Genomic DNA, 16,032 nt, shown 5'->3' with positions numbered 1-16,032 from the left:
TAATGAATCAAGTTCCCAAAGGCGAACATCATGTTGGATATTATCCTTTAAAGTCCCTATGAACATATCAATCCTATGCTCCTCTGGAATATTTTTTACCCTTATGTTCAATTTTTGGAACTCCTCAATGTGCTCCATTATTGAACCCTTTTGTTTGAGACTTATCAATTGGCTAAAAAAGTGTTGCTTTTTTTATCCTCATAATGTGCTGTCAGTTCTTCCATAAAAATTGCCCAAGTAATAATTTGTTTACGAAAGCAAAGCCATTGATACCATACAAACTGATTTGGTTCCAAATATAAAGTTGCAATACGTACCTTTTGTGTGTTTTGCACATTATTGAGATCGAAAAATTGCTCCATCTGTAATATCCATGTTGCGGGATCCTTGCCATCAAACTTCCGCATATTGATTTTTGGAATATGGTGAGTCTTCAATCCAACATTAAAGTCTATGAAATCATGATTAACATTTCTTTTGTTCGCATCATGAGTTTCCTTTACTACTCTTTCACCATTAGTAAGTATTTCTTGTAGAAAATTTGTCAAATCTATCTTCAAATCTACCATGTCTGTCCTCAAATCTGTCTTCAAATCTACCATGTCTGTCCTCAAATCTGTCTTCAAATCTACCATGTCTGTCCTCAAATCTGTCTTCAAGGTACCTAGCCTCTTGCATTAGACCTTACTACGGGCAAGATCCTCAAGGTACCTAGCCTCTTGCATTAGACCTTGCTACGAGAACCCCAAAGAGGAGGAGCAGTACTGGCGGATGTCGGTAGAGACGGATGTGGATGGAGCGACTGAGGAAGCTACAGTGCAGGATTCTCGGGACAACGTGAGGCAGTAGTGCGAGAAGCATGGGAGTGTTGCAACGGTGCAAGATGGCATAGAGAGGTGTGCAACGGTGCGAGATGCATAGAGTTGTTGTAGCAGCACAGAGATCAGAGAGGGTGCACTTGTCAGTGGCAGAGAGAGCTTCAGCATCATGAGTGTTTCTAGCCTGACGGAGATGTCAGAGTTGGGAGATCAGTTACTTACTTCTCAGTAACTGAATTGCAGTGCAGCAGTTAGCAATGGTAGTGCTATGGGCAACACGATGCAGCATGATGAGAGGGGTTGCAGTGCAGATGCAGCAGTGGCAGTGGCAGTGGCAGGGCCATGGGCAGCAGCACGAATGCAGAGGGAGTTGCAGTACAGATGCAACAGTGGCAGTGGCAGGGCCATGGGTAGCAATACAAGATGCAACAGTGCAGATGATGGGCAGCAGTACTAGCATCAGCACAGGGACTGATGTCGGATGATCAGGGTGATACTCAATGAGAAGTATTGCTAAAGCACAGTCCTCGCTAAGAGGGAGTGTTGATTTGGGGCAGCATCGGATGTGCCCTAGCCACAAAAATTAGCAGAGAGGCTAAGGCACATGAGATCTCCAATATCCAAAAAGAGTTTCGGCAGATTCTTAACAGTTTGGGAGATATTAAAATAATTAGTATTTTTAATGGAGTCCCTAAGGCTAAACTTAGGGAAAATAAGATATTAATGTGAATTAATATAAAACTATGTTAGAATGGTCCAAAAGTCATGGATCAAGCCAGATCTAATCTTAGCCATTGATTAGAGACTTAATCTCGACCGTTGATTTGTCAACGAGAAAAATATAAGAGGAGGCTTGAGGGTCACTTGGAGAACATACCAAGAGACCAAGATTTCGACTTTCTGGGGCTAGGTTTGCTAAGAAAGTTGAGAGAGTGATCAGAGTTGCAGCTGAGGGGCAGTGAATACAGAAGCAGAGAGGTAGAGATAGCACAAGGAGCATCAGCTCAGTAGCAGGAGAGAGAGACGCAAAACCAGCGAAGGGTTCACGCAGAGCCAGCCAGGCCTCACACAGAAGTAGCCAGGAGCTGCGCAGTGCCTTAGAGGGCCAGCATGGGTGACACAGAGGGCCAAAGGAGTGGCATAGTGCCTCCATAGGCTGACGCAGGCCAATCCGGAGTGACGTTGGGCTAATGTTGGGCCAGAAAGAGGCTGACGTAGTCCTTAGAGGTTGACGTTGGGGTTTCATGGGATAGATTGGAGTTGTGGAGCTGTCAGAGTGTTTGTCTGGGGTTTCAACCGGAATATCTGCTTCTGAGTAGAGAGGTGCTACTACCGAGATTTTTCTCTGTTGGGTGAGCTAGATTTGGCACCCAGATTGTATTTTGAAACTGCTTAATAAATCAAACCCTCAGATAGCTGCACCGGTTTTCCCACATTGGGTTTTTCCGGGGACATTAGTCAAAAAACAACGGTGTCACTTGTGTGCTTATTTCTATTTCCTTCAGTTGATGATCTGTAATGTGTTGAGCATGTACTTGTATTTATTTTCAGTATTTACATGGTAAATAACTTGCTAATTAACAAAACAAGTAGGTAGGAATAAATCAGTAAAGTGCATGAAGGGTTTCTAACGTGTCAGACTTAGAAATTCCAACAGACAGTGTAGAGGCTAGTAGCAATTAGAGACTTAGGAGACAGTTACAACATAGAGACACAGTTGATTCAGTATTTTGGATGCTTCTCAGTTGTAGTAGTTGTAGCAGCAACAACAACAATGAGAGGGAGTGTTAGTTCGGTTGCAATGCAAATGCAGAGTTGGCAGCAGTACAGGATGTACAGTGCAATGGCAATAGCAGCACAGACGCAACATGGTTCAACTACAGTCAGTGGCAGATGAATCAGAGTTAACACAGTGGTTGATGGGCAGTGGCCATTGTCAGACATTAACCACATGTATGGGAGGATGATGCAGAGACAAGGTGTTGTAGCAATGCAGCGCTAGAGAACACCTTCTTCGCCAAGAGGGAGTGTTAGCTTTTGTAGCATCTGATAGTGTTCTAGTCTCAAACTTTATGGAGAGGCTAAAACACATGAGTTCTCCAAAACCCAAAAATCGTTTCTGGAAATTCCACTTAGAGATAACTCAATTAAATTAATTGACCATCATTTAAATTTTTCCTAAGTCTAACTTAGGAAAATTGGTTAATTAATAGTAATTAATTGAGAAAGGTGAGAATTCTCTAGAAACTCACACGGATCGACTTGGAGATAATCTCAACCATCGATTAAGTTTTAATCGTGGTTGTTGAAGTCTCAACTAGAGATTATAAGAAGAGGTCGATGGGTAGATGGAAAACACAAATGAGGAGTGAGTTTCATTGGCAATTCGATATTCCAGACAACAACATTCTGTCGATAGAGTTCGAACCAGAGAGGGGACATAGACAGTAACTCTAGGGGAAGTTTTCCAGTCTCGAAGACTTAGCTATAGGAGGGTCGAGTTTTCTCAGTGGGGCTACGCAGGGCTTACACAGAAGCTTTAGAGGCAAAGTTCGATTTGGCCAGATAAAGGATCGATCCAATTGCTAAAGGTCGGGAGAATTTTAGAAAGGGCCAATGAGTCATTCTCAGAGGCTGAGTTGGGAAGACGGCTTGATCAATTGTAGCTTCCACGCAGAGCATTCGAGGCCCTGCGTAGGGGTGACGCATGTGGAGTTGGATCAGTGTAAGGTGAGACAAATTTTGTCTCACTAATATTTGTGGCCAGATTATCTTGTAGACGATTGCCAGTTTGGGCATCCAATTGTACCCAGAATTTCTCACTGCTTCATAATAATAAAACCCTCAGCTGCTACATTAGTTTTCCCACATTGGATTTTTCAGAGGACAATTGTCCAAAAATAATTGTCATTTTTATGTGTGTGCGCTAGCATTTCTCAGTTTCCAGTTTTTTATTTCCGCATTATTTTTTATGGTGAAAATTTGTAGTGTGATTTAATCGATATTTGTCATAGCGAATAAACTGCAAAATTAATTTACAGTTAGAAGAAAAAAATTTCAATTGCTACAATTAGAATTGTAAATTTTCACAATCGATCCTTCATTCTCGGTCGCTATGCTTTTTGTGAATCATTCAAACCATTTTTCTAGGGTTCACCTCTCTGAAGAATCTCATGGTTGTTTATGTTTGGGAACATTCCCTTTGACCTATAACCCTGATCACCCTAAATAAACCTAGAAATCCTATCTTACACCTAAACCCTAATTGGTTAGATCATTTGATTGGTGGAGTGCAAAGTAGAAGGTTTGGAGAGCTCTTGACTTAGTTTGATCAGGCCAATTGATCTCTAAGATCTACAAGGAGAACCCCCCTTGAGTTGGAGGAGGGATAGATAGAATTGAGAAGAGGGTTGGCAACATGACAATGGCCTCCTCCTGTAAGGTGCAGTGGGTCTCTTGAGATTTTGGACTTTATCTCGATAAGTGTGAAATTTTGCTATAACAAGCTCAATAGATTTCCCCAAGATATGCATTTCATCAAATATAGAGGGAAAAAATTGGAATCCTACATGTAATTATTTGTAACATCACACATATAAAACATAATTCTTTATATTTTTTAGAATTTTTTTTATAAAATTTCCCTTTTGATAAAGGATGAGTAGACAAAAATAGCAAAATTCCAAGTAGATGCAATATAGGCAAAGCATGTAATGAATACATCCACTCTAAATGTAAAAAGGTGATGAATGTGTTACCAAGATCCTAATGTGGCAAGTGGTACAGGAGCAAGGTTATGGTTTCACACTAGCAATCATTAGAGTAATGGTTAAAAACAAAATAGGAATAAACTTCAGAAAAATGGAATCTTCCTTGTGGTATTTTAAAGATGGACTTCTAACATGTGATGATTCATTCAGAAATGTATTATCGTTAGGGTAGGTCAATATTTGTTAGAAATGGAAAGACATTTCCTTATGCCAAAAGATATTTAAGGCCCTATTCTAGTTGCGAGGCACAAATTTCACCTTCTATTATGTGATCAGACAGAAAATATTAATGGAAGAATATTGATTATCGATAGGGTTGTGATCAGATAAAAAATATTGAAGGAATCAAGTGAGGAATCTGAAGGAAAGAGCATTTTTTGAAGTTTAAGGACCTCTAAAGACAAGAACACTTTTATTAAGGCAACTAGAAAACATGAATGAACCATTATGATATTCTATATCGTGTAATCTGAAAATCATTTGAACATCAGCCAAGTCATATCTTTCAACATTGTTTATCAATTCACATTTCTATAAAAATTTGTTCACCTCAATAGTTACTTAGATATTTGGTTCCAAAATATACCTGAAGAAAGGGCATTCTATTGGGGTTGCTTGCTTTAGACATTCAATTGAGCCCCCAATATCACACGTTATATCAGCAATCCCCACAAGACGATTGAAATTCAATTTCAGCTCTTTCATTTGCTTATTAGTCAACAACCGAGGAAACCTTTTTTCCCAATACATGCAGTTCACTGTAAAACAAATCAAAACAAAATTGCAACGTCAACTAAATTCATCCATCCATTACTTTATGTCATGTTGAATTGAAACATAACAAAGCACTACGAATATATTTCTGAACATTACAAAATCATAAAATAGGCACATATAACATGCTATGTACATGGACTTGTTATTCACATCCATATAGCCAACCTTGTAGATGGGCTATGTGTCCATTGCCAAATCATAATTTTAGATGTAGGAATTGTTGTTGAGAGATACTTTAACCATAAATCATCTTAGCAATCAAGATCCTAGTATTTCTTGGTTTAAACTGTAATGATCCACAAAATGCAATAAAGAAATATCTATTGTGTCAATGCCACAACTCTCTACAGAGAGAATTTATGAATTAGAGAACCAAAAATGAAAAAAATAATGGTCTCCACATAAGTTTGGTATGTCTATGAATTACACATATGTAAACAAGGAAATATTACACATAAAATTGTACTATACACATCGATTGGCCAAGGTGGATTTTATAATAAATAGAATAACCGAATCACCAATGTGCAAGGTTCAACGTGGATAAAATCCTTGAAGTCTTCTTGCTTGTTTTCTACAGTTTCCAATTTTTTGGCCATGCTCCATTCTTGTAAACTACCAAAATCTTGCTCATTAATCTTGTCTTTGCAATAATTTTTTGTTGGAGGCTTGAAAGTAAGGATAGTATCCATACAAGCATCTATTTGTGATATATGCATGAAAAAATTACACCTATTTTTATAGTAATTGATTAAAATTTCTATATCATTTCAACTTTCAAGTAGACAACATCTCACTTTCATTCACAAGTCCTACATACTAGTTATTCTCAATATTTCAAGTATCAAAGAGTTGATGCTTTTTCCTAATTTCCCCATAAAGTTAGAACCGTGGTGGTATGACATACTTAAACCTAACCTTTCTTACCCACGTCTATAATAAGCATGTGTCCCATCAACTTAGTTGCCCAATAATGCCCACTTATCCCTCAAACTTAATAAATTTCGCTATTGATAATTAAATTAACTACCAAAACACCAACGTGCAAGGTTCAACGTAGATAAAATCCTTGAAATCTTCTTGCTTTCTTGCTATATTTTTCAAAATTTTAGTGCTCCATTCTTGTAATCTACTAAAATATTTTTCATTATTCTTCATTTCTTGTGGACAATGAGCGATTCCTACAAACTAGTTAACCTCAGTATTCTAAGTTTCAAAGTGTTATGTTTTTCCCTAATTCTCCTAAAGTCAAAAACATGTTGGTGATGACAAACTTGATCCTTTCCTTTCCTCCAAATATCTATATTAAGCAGTAAATACATCAACTTACTTAGACCAATCATGTCGACTTACCATCAACCTGATAAGTTTCGCTATATGATGCAGCATACATAATTGGCCTACACATCTAAATTCTAAAACCATGTCTCTTTTCAAAAACAACCGAGCTTTATTTTACCAAATTATGAAAATTATGTACAATTAAGAGATTTCTCCCTCTTCCAACGAAATACAAAAGAGCTAACATATCAAATTATGCCCCATGATTAGAATCACCTATACACATCCCAAGAACTTGACCTTTGGAAGATTTTTATTCTTTTTTATGTTAAAGGCTTCTTTGATTATTAACCGAAGCATTATGTATATTGATTTAATATGAAAAGAATAGTAGGGCACACACATATAATCTACAAGAACTAGCAAATATATACAAAACTCAAAAAGCATATTGGCTTAAGCCAAAACATTCCAGAGCATAAAGTTCCTAAACAATACTATCAAGGAGACAAAATCCATGGTGCCACAAGGCATACAACTAGAAGCATAAAACACTACACAATAATGTCCATAATAGGGGCACACTTGTCATGATTATTCAACAAAAGGTGTGAAATTTTAATATTGTTGCAATTACTTGTTATTATTCTCCTGTCGAATTGATTATCTATCTTCTACAATTTATTTGTGGAATATACTAAATAAAACACTACTACAACTTCACAAAAAATTAAATAAACCCAGGAACTGAGAAAATATTACACACACAAATAATGAACACTGATATTTTTGGACAAATGTCCTAGGAAATACCCATGTGTGGGGAAAACTAGTGCAGTAGAGTAGGGATTATATTATTAATAAATCTTCAACAATTGAGAATTATATATACTATTTTCCTCTTACTGGCAAAGCTCCAGCAATGTATCTTCTCCACTTCTACTAGCCAATTCAAATCTTTGCTAGCAAACTTGGCCTTTCTCTATGCAACTCACACTTCCTCCGGCAACATGCACTGGAAAAATTGGAAATGTGTATGACCTTTTCTAGAACTCGCACTACCTCTAGAAATTCGTTTTGGCAATACTCTTTGTCTCCAGCAACTTGCTAGAGCAACTCGCACTTCCTCCGACAACTATTATGGCAACTGGAAATCGAATTGTTGCCCAGCAACTCGCACTAGCTAATGCGGCCTCTCTGCTGTTGAATTTTCTAAGTCTATCTGTTAGAAAATTAATCTGTATTCTACTAGTTTATTTCTTCTACTTGTTTAAATTCGAACAAGTTATTTAAAACATTTAAATACCGAAATAAACATAATACAGTCACAACATCTACAGATCAATAGCTGAAAGAAAACAAACACACAAGTGACACCATTATTTTTGGACAAATGTCCCCGGAAAAACCCAATGCGGGAAAACTGATGCAGCGATTGTGAGGGTATATTATTATGCAGTATTTCCTTGAGTACAACTGGGTGCCTAACTGGCTCACTCGACAGAGAAAAAATACACGACAGCAATACCTCTCTATTCGGAAACAGGTATTCAGAAAACCTGTCCCACAAAGCTCTCTCCAGTGACTCTGAAGCTCTGTTCTGGCCCTTCTGGCCTCTGCGTCAGCCTCAAACCTCTCTGCGTCAGCTCTCTGAGGCACTGCACAGCCTCTAGGACCCTCTGCGTCACTCCCTCTGCCTTCTGCGTGGATGACGAAGTCCCTCTGGGCTCTGCATTGTCTCTGTTGGGCTCTGCGTGGCCTGCTTTGGCTGCTGCTCTCGCTCTCGCTCTCTGCCTCTGCGGTGGTCTCTTGGCATTGTCTCTGCCTCTCTTCCCAGTACTCACTGCCCCTCGCTGTTGATCATTGATTCGACTTTGCTTAGCAACCCCTCTATAACAAATCAAATGACTAATCACTCTGGTGTCTCTTCCAACTGACCTTCAAGCCTCCTCTTATACTTTTCTCGTTGGTCTTTCAACGGCCGAGATTAAATCTCTAATAAAAGGCTAAGATTAGATTTGGCTTGATCCATGACTTTTGGAACCTTCTAACCCAGTTTTATATTAATACGCATTAATATTTTCTTTTTCCTAAGTTTAGACTTAGGAACTTCATTAAAAATATTAATTATTTTAATATCGCTTAAACCAGGTACAATCTGTCCAAACCATTTCTGGCTCTTGGAGATCTCATGTGCTTATCCTCTCAACCAATTTTCATGGCTAGAGCATGTTGACACCTAATCATAGGGATTGGGTGAAAAACTGTAATTAGTGTAAATAAATAATAGAGAAAATGAAGAGTCATCGGGAGATGAACTGAACAGTCACTCCCTCTTGTATATAATAATGAACAACCTGAATGAATAATACGATTACATTTGAGGAGTTACCTCCTGGTCTGACATGGTATCAGAGCCAGTGCCATTTTTGGCTTCCCTCTCTGCTTTGTAACTCCTCTCTGGCAATTGCTGCCCCTCTCTGGCAACTGTTGCAGACGTTCAGCTGGTTATGTGAGGCAACTGCTCCACAAGCGCAGTTGAGGTATCACTCTCTTGGTTTCATAGTGTTAAACACGGGTGCGATGAATGAAATTCTCTTATGACTGTATCGGCGTTCTATCAGGTATTTTTCTCTGTTCATACATTTTATTTATAAATCACAGTCAATTAGTGTTAAGTGTTAATACTGAGTTTAAGTGTTAAACCTTTTCTTAAGCGTTTTTATTAAAATATGAATTAAGCACGTGGGTAGTATTCGGCAAATGGTAAGCGGTATCTCGCGCGCCCTAAAGGCTAGAAATGGTATTCCTAAATTTCACGCGATTAACCTTAGCGGGTGACACGTAGCAAGAGAAAACCACTTTGCTCGCACGCTCTCAATTTGTTATGCATTGTGCAAGATTTCATGTGAGATTACGTGATAGCCGTTGGATCAAGCGGGATTGATCGACAGTGGAGATTGGCCAAGCTAGTTGGCGAGCGGGTGACGCGATTGTCGTTCGACTAGTCGGGTCATATCTGATGATGATCGTGTCGAAAGATGCATGTGAGTTAATTTAAATTTCGGACGTGATGTGGTTATTAAAAGGAGTTTAAGGTTCAGAGTGATTGGATCGTCCGTTTAATGGGTGACCGGACGCATATCGCTTCTGAAAGTGCACGCAAGTTAATGTTAGAAATGGACGCGATAAGGTTATGAACTGGGGTTTTAATTCCCTATGGTTCCGTTATGAGATTGCGTGACAGCTGTTCGATTGCACGGGTCACATTGACAGTGGAGATCGTCCGGGTTAGTTTGTGAGCGGACGACGCGATATCCGTTGGATCTGGAGAAGCGAGATCAATGACGCGGATTAAAGCACTTGATAAAAGGAGAAGTCAACGAGGGACCACAGTGATTGGTCAAATAAGCGGGACCCTCAAGGGAAAAATCCACGTACAGAACAGGACTTAAGTGCAGTTGATTGGTTACAAAGTTAACCAATAGTCGAATTACAGACTACCACCTCATTTTTGTCAACCTCCTGTGTCATTTCTAAAATGCACACATTGATATCTATTATGGGAGTGGTTCTCACCGGGAAGGAGAACTATCCTGAATGGTCGCGGAAAATCAAGCACTCTCATTTATAATGAGCTATGGAAAGGAGTTTGTGTTGGAGACGGAGACAAAGAGCCAGAACAGCCTACCTCAGACAAGGAATTCGCCATCTGGGAAAATACGAACAACAAGGCTTATGCATTGATTGCAGCATCAGTAAATGAAGAGGTGAGTCGCCATATTTCGCCATTTTCAAATGCTTTCAAAGCCTTACAAAAACTGAAGGAACTCTATGACTCACACTCTGCACTTGAAGTTGTTCAACTCATGATTAAATTGTTCAACCTTGAATTACAAAATGATGATCCTCTTGCTCTTGCATTAGAAGTAAAATTTATTATGCATAATATCAAAGTCACTAATGTTGAACTAGACATTCCTCTGATAGCTTTTCTCAAGGAACTTTATCCCACTTACTCAAATTATCTTCAGTCATTGCAAGCAAATGGAAACCTCAAAGATATTACCTTTGACTCCCTTGTGAAAAAATTGTTGAAAGAAAGAAAGCTTTTGGGAAGAAGACAGCTCCTTAGTCTTCTAAAGAGGTTGTGTGCCTTACACATAGAGAGAAGAATCTTGCTCAAGATTCTTCGAGAGGAAGAGGTGGTCAAAGAGGAAGAGGAAGAAATTTCAAAGGCAGGGGGGGCAGACATTCTCAAGGAGAAGACAGATTTGCACTGCATACAGTGCAAAAGAGATGGATCACATCATGCATCCACATGCAAGTTGCCTTGGGACAAAATTGAGCATGAAAGAAACCAACCCAAAGGTAAAACTAATGACAAAGAGAAAGGTAAAGCACCTGAATCCGATCACTATGTTGTGGCACACTGTAATATTGGAGTAAATGAAGACTTATTTAATGCTTCACTTGCTTCTTGGAAAAATGATTGGTTGCTTGATTTAGGAGCAACTTGCCACATGACTTTTAGAATAGATTTTTTTGAAGAATTTTCTGACAATGTTGATGGAGCAGTATACTTTGCAGACAAGTCAAAACTCAAGCCATTAGGGCTTGGTACAATCAGGCTTAAATTCCCTGGTCATCCAAACTTTCTTCTGCATCACGTTTTATATCTCCCACAACTAAGGAGAAACTTGTTGTCCTTGGTCCACATCTGCCAACAAGGACACTCCAATCATATGTTTGATGGCAAGCTTGAGGTGAGAAAAGCATCAAACCACTCACTTGTCATGATGGGGATAGAAGAAGAAAGGCTTCTCAAGCTGTAGGGTACCTATGCTCGTGCACAAAATTTCTCATACAATTCTCATTATGAAGAAGGTACATTTCCATCAAGTTTATTATGGCATGCTAGATTTGGGCACTTGAACTATGACAGCCTCCGCTTGTTGAAGAAAAATGGTGTTACTGGTTTGCCTACAATTCCTAGAAAACTTAAGCAATGTGATGCTTGCATTCTAGGAAAGTATAGCAAACAGTCTTCATGATTCACATTCTAGAGCACATAATTCACATTCTAGAGCACATAGAAAACTTGAACTAATTCATTCAGATCTATGTGGTCCAATGCCTGTTCCTTCTGCAAATGGAAATAAATATATGATGACATTTATTGATGACTACACTAGAATGTGTTGGGTTTATTTATTGAAGAACAAATCTAATGCTTTTCAAACATTCAAGAACTTTCATACATGGATTGAAAATGATGCACAATCTCATATTGGCTCTATTCACACTGCTAATGGAAAAGAATACACTTCAAATGAATTTGAAAACCATCTTCGCCAACATGGGATCAAACATCAAACAATTGTGCCTTATAATCCCCAACAGAACGGAGTAGCTGAAAGAATGAATAGGACAATCTTAAATATGGTGCGCTCCATGATGTTTTTCAAAAATGTAAAAAAAATGTTTTGGGCTGATGCAGTTTTATGTGCTATATGTATAAAGAATAGATGTCCATCTAATGCTATTAGAAACAAGACTCCTTATGAAATGTGTGGTATGGGCACATTCCTTCGGTAAAGCATTTTAGGGTCTTTGGTTCCACATGTTATGCCTTGATACCAAAGGTACATAGAAACAAACTTGGTGCAAGGAGTCGTAAGTGTATCTTCCATGGGTATTCAAACATCTCCAAAGCATACCATCTCTATGATGAAGTCAATAAAAAGTTTGTTGTATCTAGAAATGTAATCTTTCTTGAATCATCCAAAACTGACAATGTTGTTGACCGACAACTTGATCGCTTGGAATCTTCTTCTGAAGCACTCTCTCCCCCGCATGAAACTCCAACAACGGATGATACTTTGAGTGATGTAATTGACAGAATTAGGAGACTCAATCTTGACTCAGTCCCAACTCAATCAACGGAGCAGCTTGGACCATCTCAGAAAAGTCCCCCAAAGTGGATGAAAAAGACACTTGAAAGTGTTCATCTTGATGAGGTTGGAAAGACAGGAACTAGAAATTCAACCCGGCAAAATGGAAGTGATATAGATGACTTTGATTCACCTGTTGATATCGATGTTTCTTATGATTGTGAATTGAATTTGTCTACAGATTTTGAACCAACTTCCTTCAAAGAAGCTGCTTCTCATGATGAATGGAAAGAAGCAATGCAAAAGGAGTATGATGCCTTGATAAAGAATGGCACTTGGAAGTTGGTTGATCCTCCATTGGGAACCAAACCAATTGGCTGCAAGTGGGTCTACAAGAACAAGTATAAAGCTGATGGCTCACTTGACAAGCACAAAGCCAGGCTTGTGGCAAAAGGTTTTGCACAGAAGGAAGGGGTCGATTATGAGGAGACTTTTGCCCCCACAGCAAAATGGGCTACCATCCGGACACTCTTTGCCCTAGCAGCTCAGAATGGTTGGAAAGTCCATCAAATGGATGTAAAAACTGCTTTCTTGAATGGAGATTTAAAAGAAAATGTTTTTATGTCCCAACCTGAAGGATTTGCTATAAAAGGACATGAACATAAAGTATGCAAACTTGTGAAATCCTTGTATGGCCTCAAACAATCACCGTGAACCTGGTATGAAAAACTAACTGAGCATCTTCTGAAACTCAATTTCAAACATTATGATCTTGATGATGCAACTTTGTTTGTCAAGAAGGTTGGCAAAACAGTTGTATATCTTGTGGTATATGTAGATGATCTTTTGATGACAGGGAACAATGAGAGCTACATTGCATCCATAAAGAAGGAATTGAGGAAAGGTTTTGAAATCACTGATTTGGGCTATGTTCATTACTATCTTGGTATTGAAGTAACTCAACATCCAAAGTCCATATTCCTTTCTCAAAAGAAGTACATTGGAGATCTGTTGAACAAGTTTGGCATGACTGAATGCAATCCTCTGACTACTCCAATGGAACAAAACTTAAAGCTCACATCCATTGAAGGAAAAGAATTTGAAGATGCAACAAAGTATAGACAGCTTGTAGGAAGTCTCAACTACCTAACTACTACCAGACCAAACATTTCGTTTGTTGTTGGAATCCTCTCCAGGTTTATGCAAAAGCCTTGTAAGAGACATTGGTCTGCTGCAAAAAGAGTTCTAAAGTACTTGAAGGGAACTCAAGACTTTGGAATGCAGTATACACGAGTGGGTGACTTCAGCTTGATTGGATACTCTGATTCAGACTTCGATGGAGACAAAGAAACTGGGGTATCTACTTCAGGTTATGCTATGAGTCTTGGATCAGGAGCTATATCCTAGAGATCATGCAAACAATCAGTTCTAGCGGATTCCGCAACAAGGGCAGAATATGTGGCAGCAGCTAAGGCAACAAAAGAAATTGTGTGGCTCAGGAAAATTTTGGAAGATTTGCAGGTAAAACAAGTACAATCAACTCCACTCACGATTGACAATACCTCAGCAATCAAGTTGGCCAAGAACCCAAAGTTCGATGATCGAACGAAGCACATCAATACAAAATATCATATGAATCGACATCATGTTGAGGCCAAAACAATCCATCTTCGCCATTGTTCCACTAATGAGCAGATTGCAAACATCTTCACCAAAGCGCTTGGAAGAGAAAAACTTGAAAGATTCAGAACAATGCTTGGACTCACCAACATCCCTTCAGATTAAGGGGGGCATGTTGACACCTAATCATAGGGATTGGGTGAACAACTGTAATTAGTGTAAATAAATAATAGAGAAAATGAAGATCCATTGGGAGATGAACTGAACAGACGCTCCCTCTTCTGTATAATAATGAACAACCAGAATGAATAATACGATTACATATGAGGAGTTACCTCCTGGTCTGACAGAGCACATCCGATGCTACCCCAAATCACCACTCTCTCTTAGCAAGGACTGTGCTCTAGTAATACTCCTCACTGAGCAACACACTTATTATTTGGCACTGGTACATGTGCTGATGCTAGGCCTCCCCGCCCAACATCCTTTGCACTACTGCATCCTGTACTGCTACCCATGGCCCTGCCACTATCACTGCTACATCTGTACGGCAGCTCCCTCTGCATCCGTGTTGTTGCTAGTCCATCCTCCCAACATTGCATCTGCACTGCATCCCCCTCTTATCATGCTGCATCGTTCCACTGCATACTGCTACTGCACTGCAACTCAGTTACTGAGAAGTAAGTAACTGATCCACCCAACTTCTGACATCCTGTAAGATAGAAACACTCCCGATGTTGAAGCTCCCTCTGCCGCTAACAAGTGCTCCCTCTACTGACCTCTACGCAGCTGCAACAACTCCCTGCATCTCGCACCGCTGTAAACCTCTTTGTGTCATCCTGCACCGTTGCAACACTCCTATGCCTCTCGCACTGTTGTAGCCTGCTAGCCTCACGCTACCCGGGGACTACTGCACTGTAGCACTCTCTTGTTGATTTGGGGTAGCATCGAATGTGCTCTAGCCTTGAAAATTGGTGGAGAGACTAAAGCACATGAGATCTCCAAGACCCAGAAATGGTTTGGGCAGAATCTAACCAGTTTGGAAGATATTAAAATAATTAATATTTTTAATGGAATCCCTAAGTCTAAACTTAGAGAAAATAAAATATTAAAGTGAATTAATATAAAACTGAGTTAGAATGGTCCAAAAGTCATGGATCAAGCCAGATCTAATCTTAGCCGTTGATTAGAGATTTAATCTCGGCCGTTGAATTGTCAACGAGAAAAGTATAAGAAGAGACTTGAGAGTCAATTGGAGAACACATCGAGTTGATCAAGAACTCGATTTTCCGGGTCAGGGCTTGCTAAGGAAATCGAAGGAGTGATCAAAGTTGCAGGAGAGGGGCAGTGAATACAATAGCAGAGAGGCAGAGATAGTACCGGGAGCATCAACGCAGAAGTTGGGAAAGGGTTGATGTAGAGGCAGCTAGAGGCCACGCAGAGGCAGCCAGGAGCTGCACAGAGCCTGAGGAGGGCTAGTGTGGGAGACGCAGAGGCTCCAGAGGCTAACACAGAGCCCCGAGAGGCTGACGTTGGGCCAAATAGGCTGACGCTGGGCTAGAGAGGCTGACGATGGGAGATTTCGTGGGGCAGATTGGAGTTGGAGAGCTGGATAGGGTGACGCAATCCCTATCAGGGTGACAGAGAGCAGCAGAAGTACTGCAACGTTGTTGTGGGATCATTCCTCCGGTGATTTAGCCGGAATATTTGTCTTCGACTGAGAGGTACTACTGCCGAGGGCATTCTCTGTTGGGTGAGCCATTTCTGGCACCCAAATTGTATTCTGAAATTGCTTAACAATAAAACCCTCTAATAGCTGCACCTGTTTTCCCGCATTGGGTTTTTCCGGGGACATTATTCCAAAAACAACAG

At 39.7% G+C, this 16,032-nt stretch overlaps 1 protein-coding gene across 1 annotated transcript in view; it reads right to left on the bottom strand.

Moving 5' to 3' along the window:
- The window catches only part of LOC149175031 (lysine-ketoglutarate reductase/saccharopine dehydrogenase bifunctional enzyme), a 573,325-nt gene that overhangs the window by 406,118 nt on the left and 151,175 nt on the right, over positions 1-16,032 (bottom strand). Inside the window, exon 9 of the mRNA XM_089419501.1 lies at positions 5,175-5,346. Within this exon, the coding sequence (XP_089275627.1) occupies positions 5,175-5,346 (172 nt within the window). The remainder of the gene's footprint in view (positions 1-5,174; positions 5,347-16,032) is intronic.

The sequence above is a fragment of the Pinus tabuliformis genome, chromosome 4_1 (assembly GCF_031772625.1).
Source record: "Pinus tabuliformis cultivar Carrire ecotype Pingquan chromosome 4_1, CPIR1, whole genome shotgun sequence".
NCBI classification, from domain to species: Eukaryota; Viridiplantae; Streptophyta; class Pinopsida; order Pinales; family Pinaceae; genus Pinus; species Pinus tabuliformis.
Note: the sequence above shows the minus strand (reverse complement) of the source record. Positions and strands in the feature narration are given on the sequence as shown.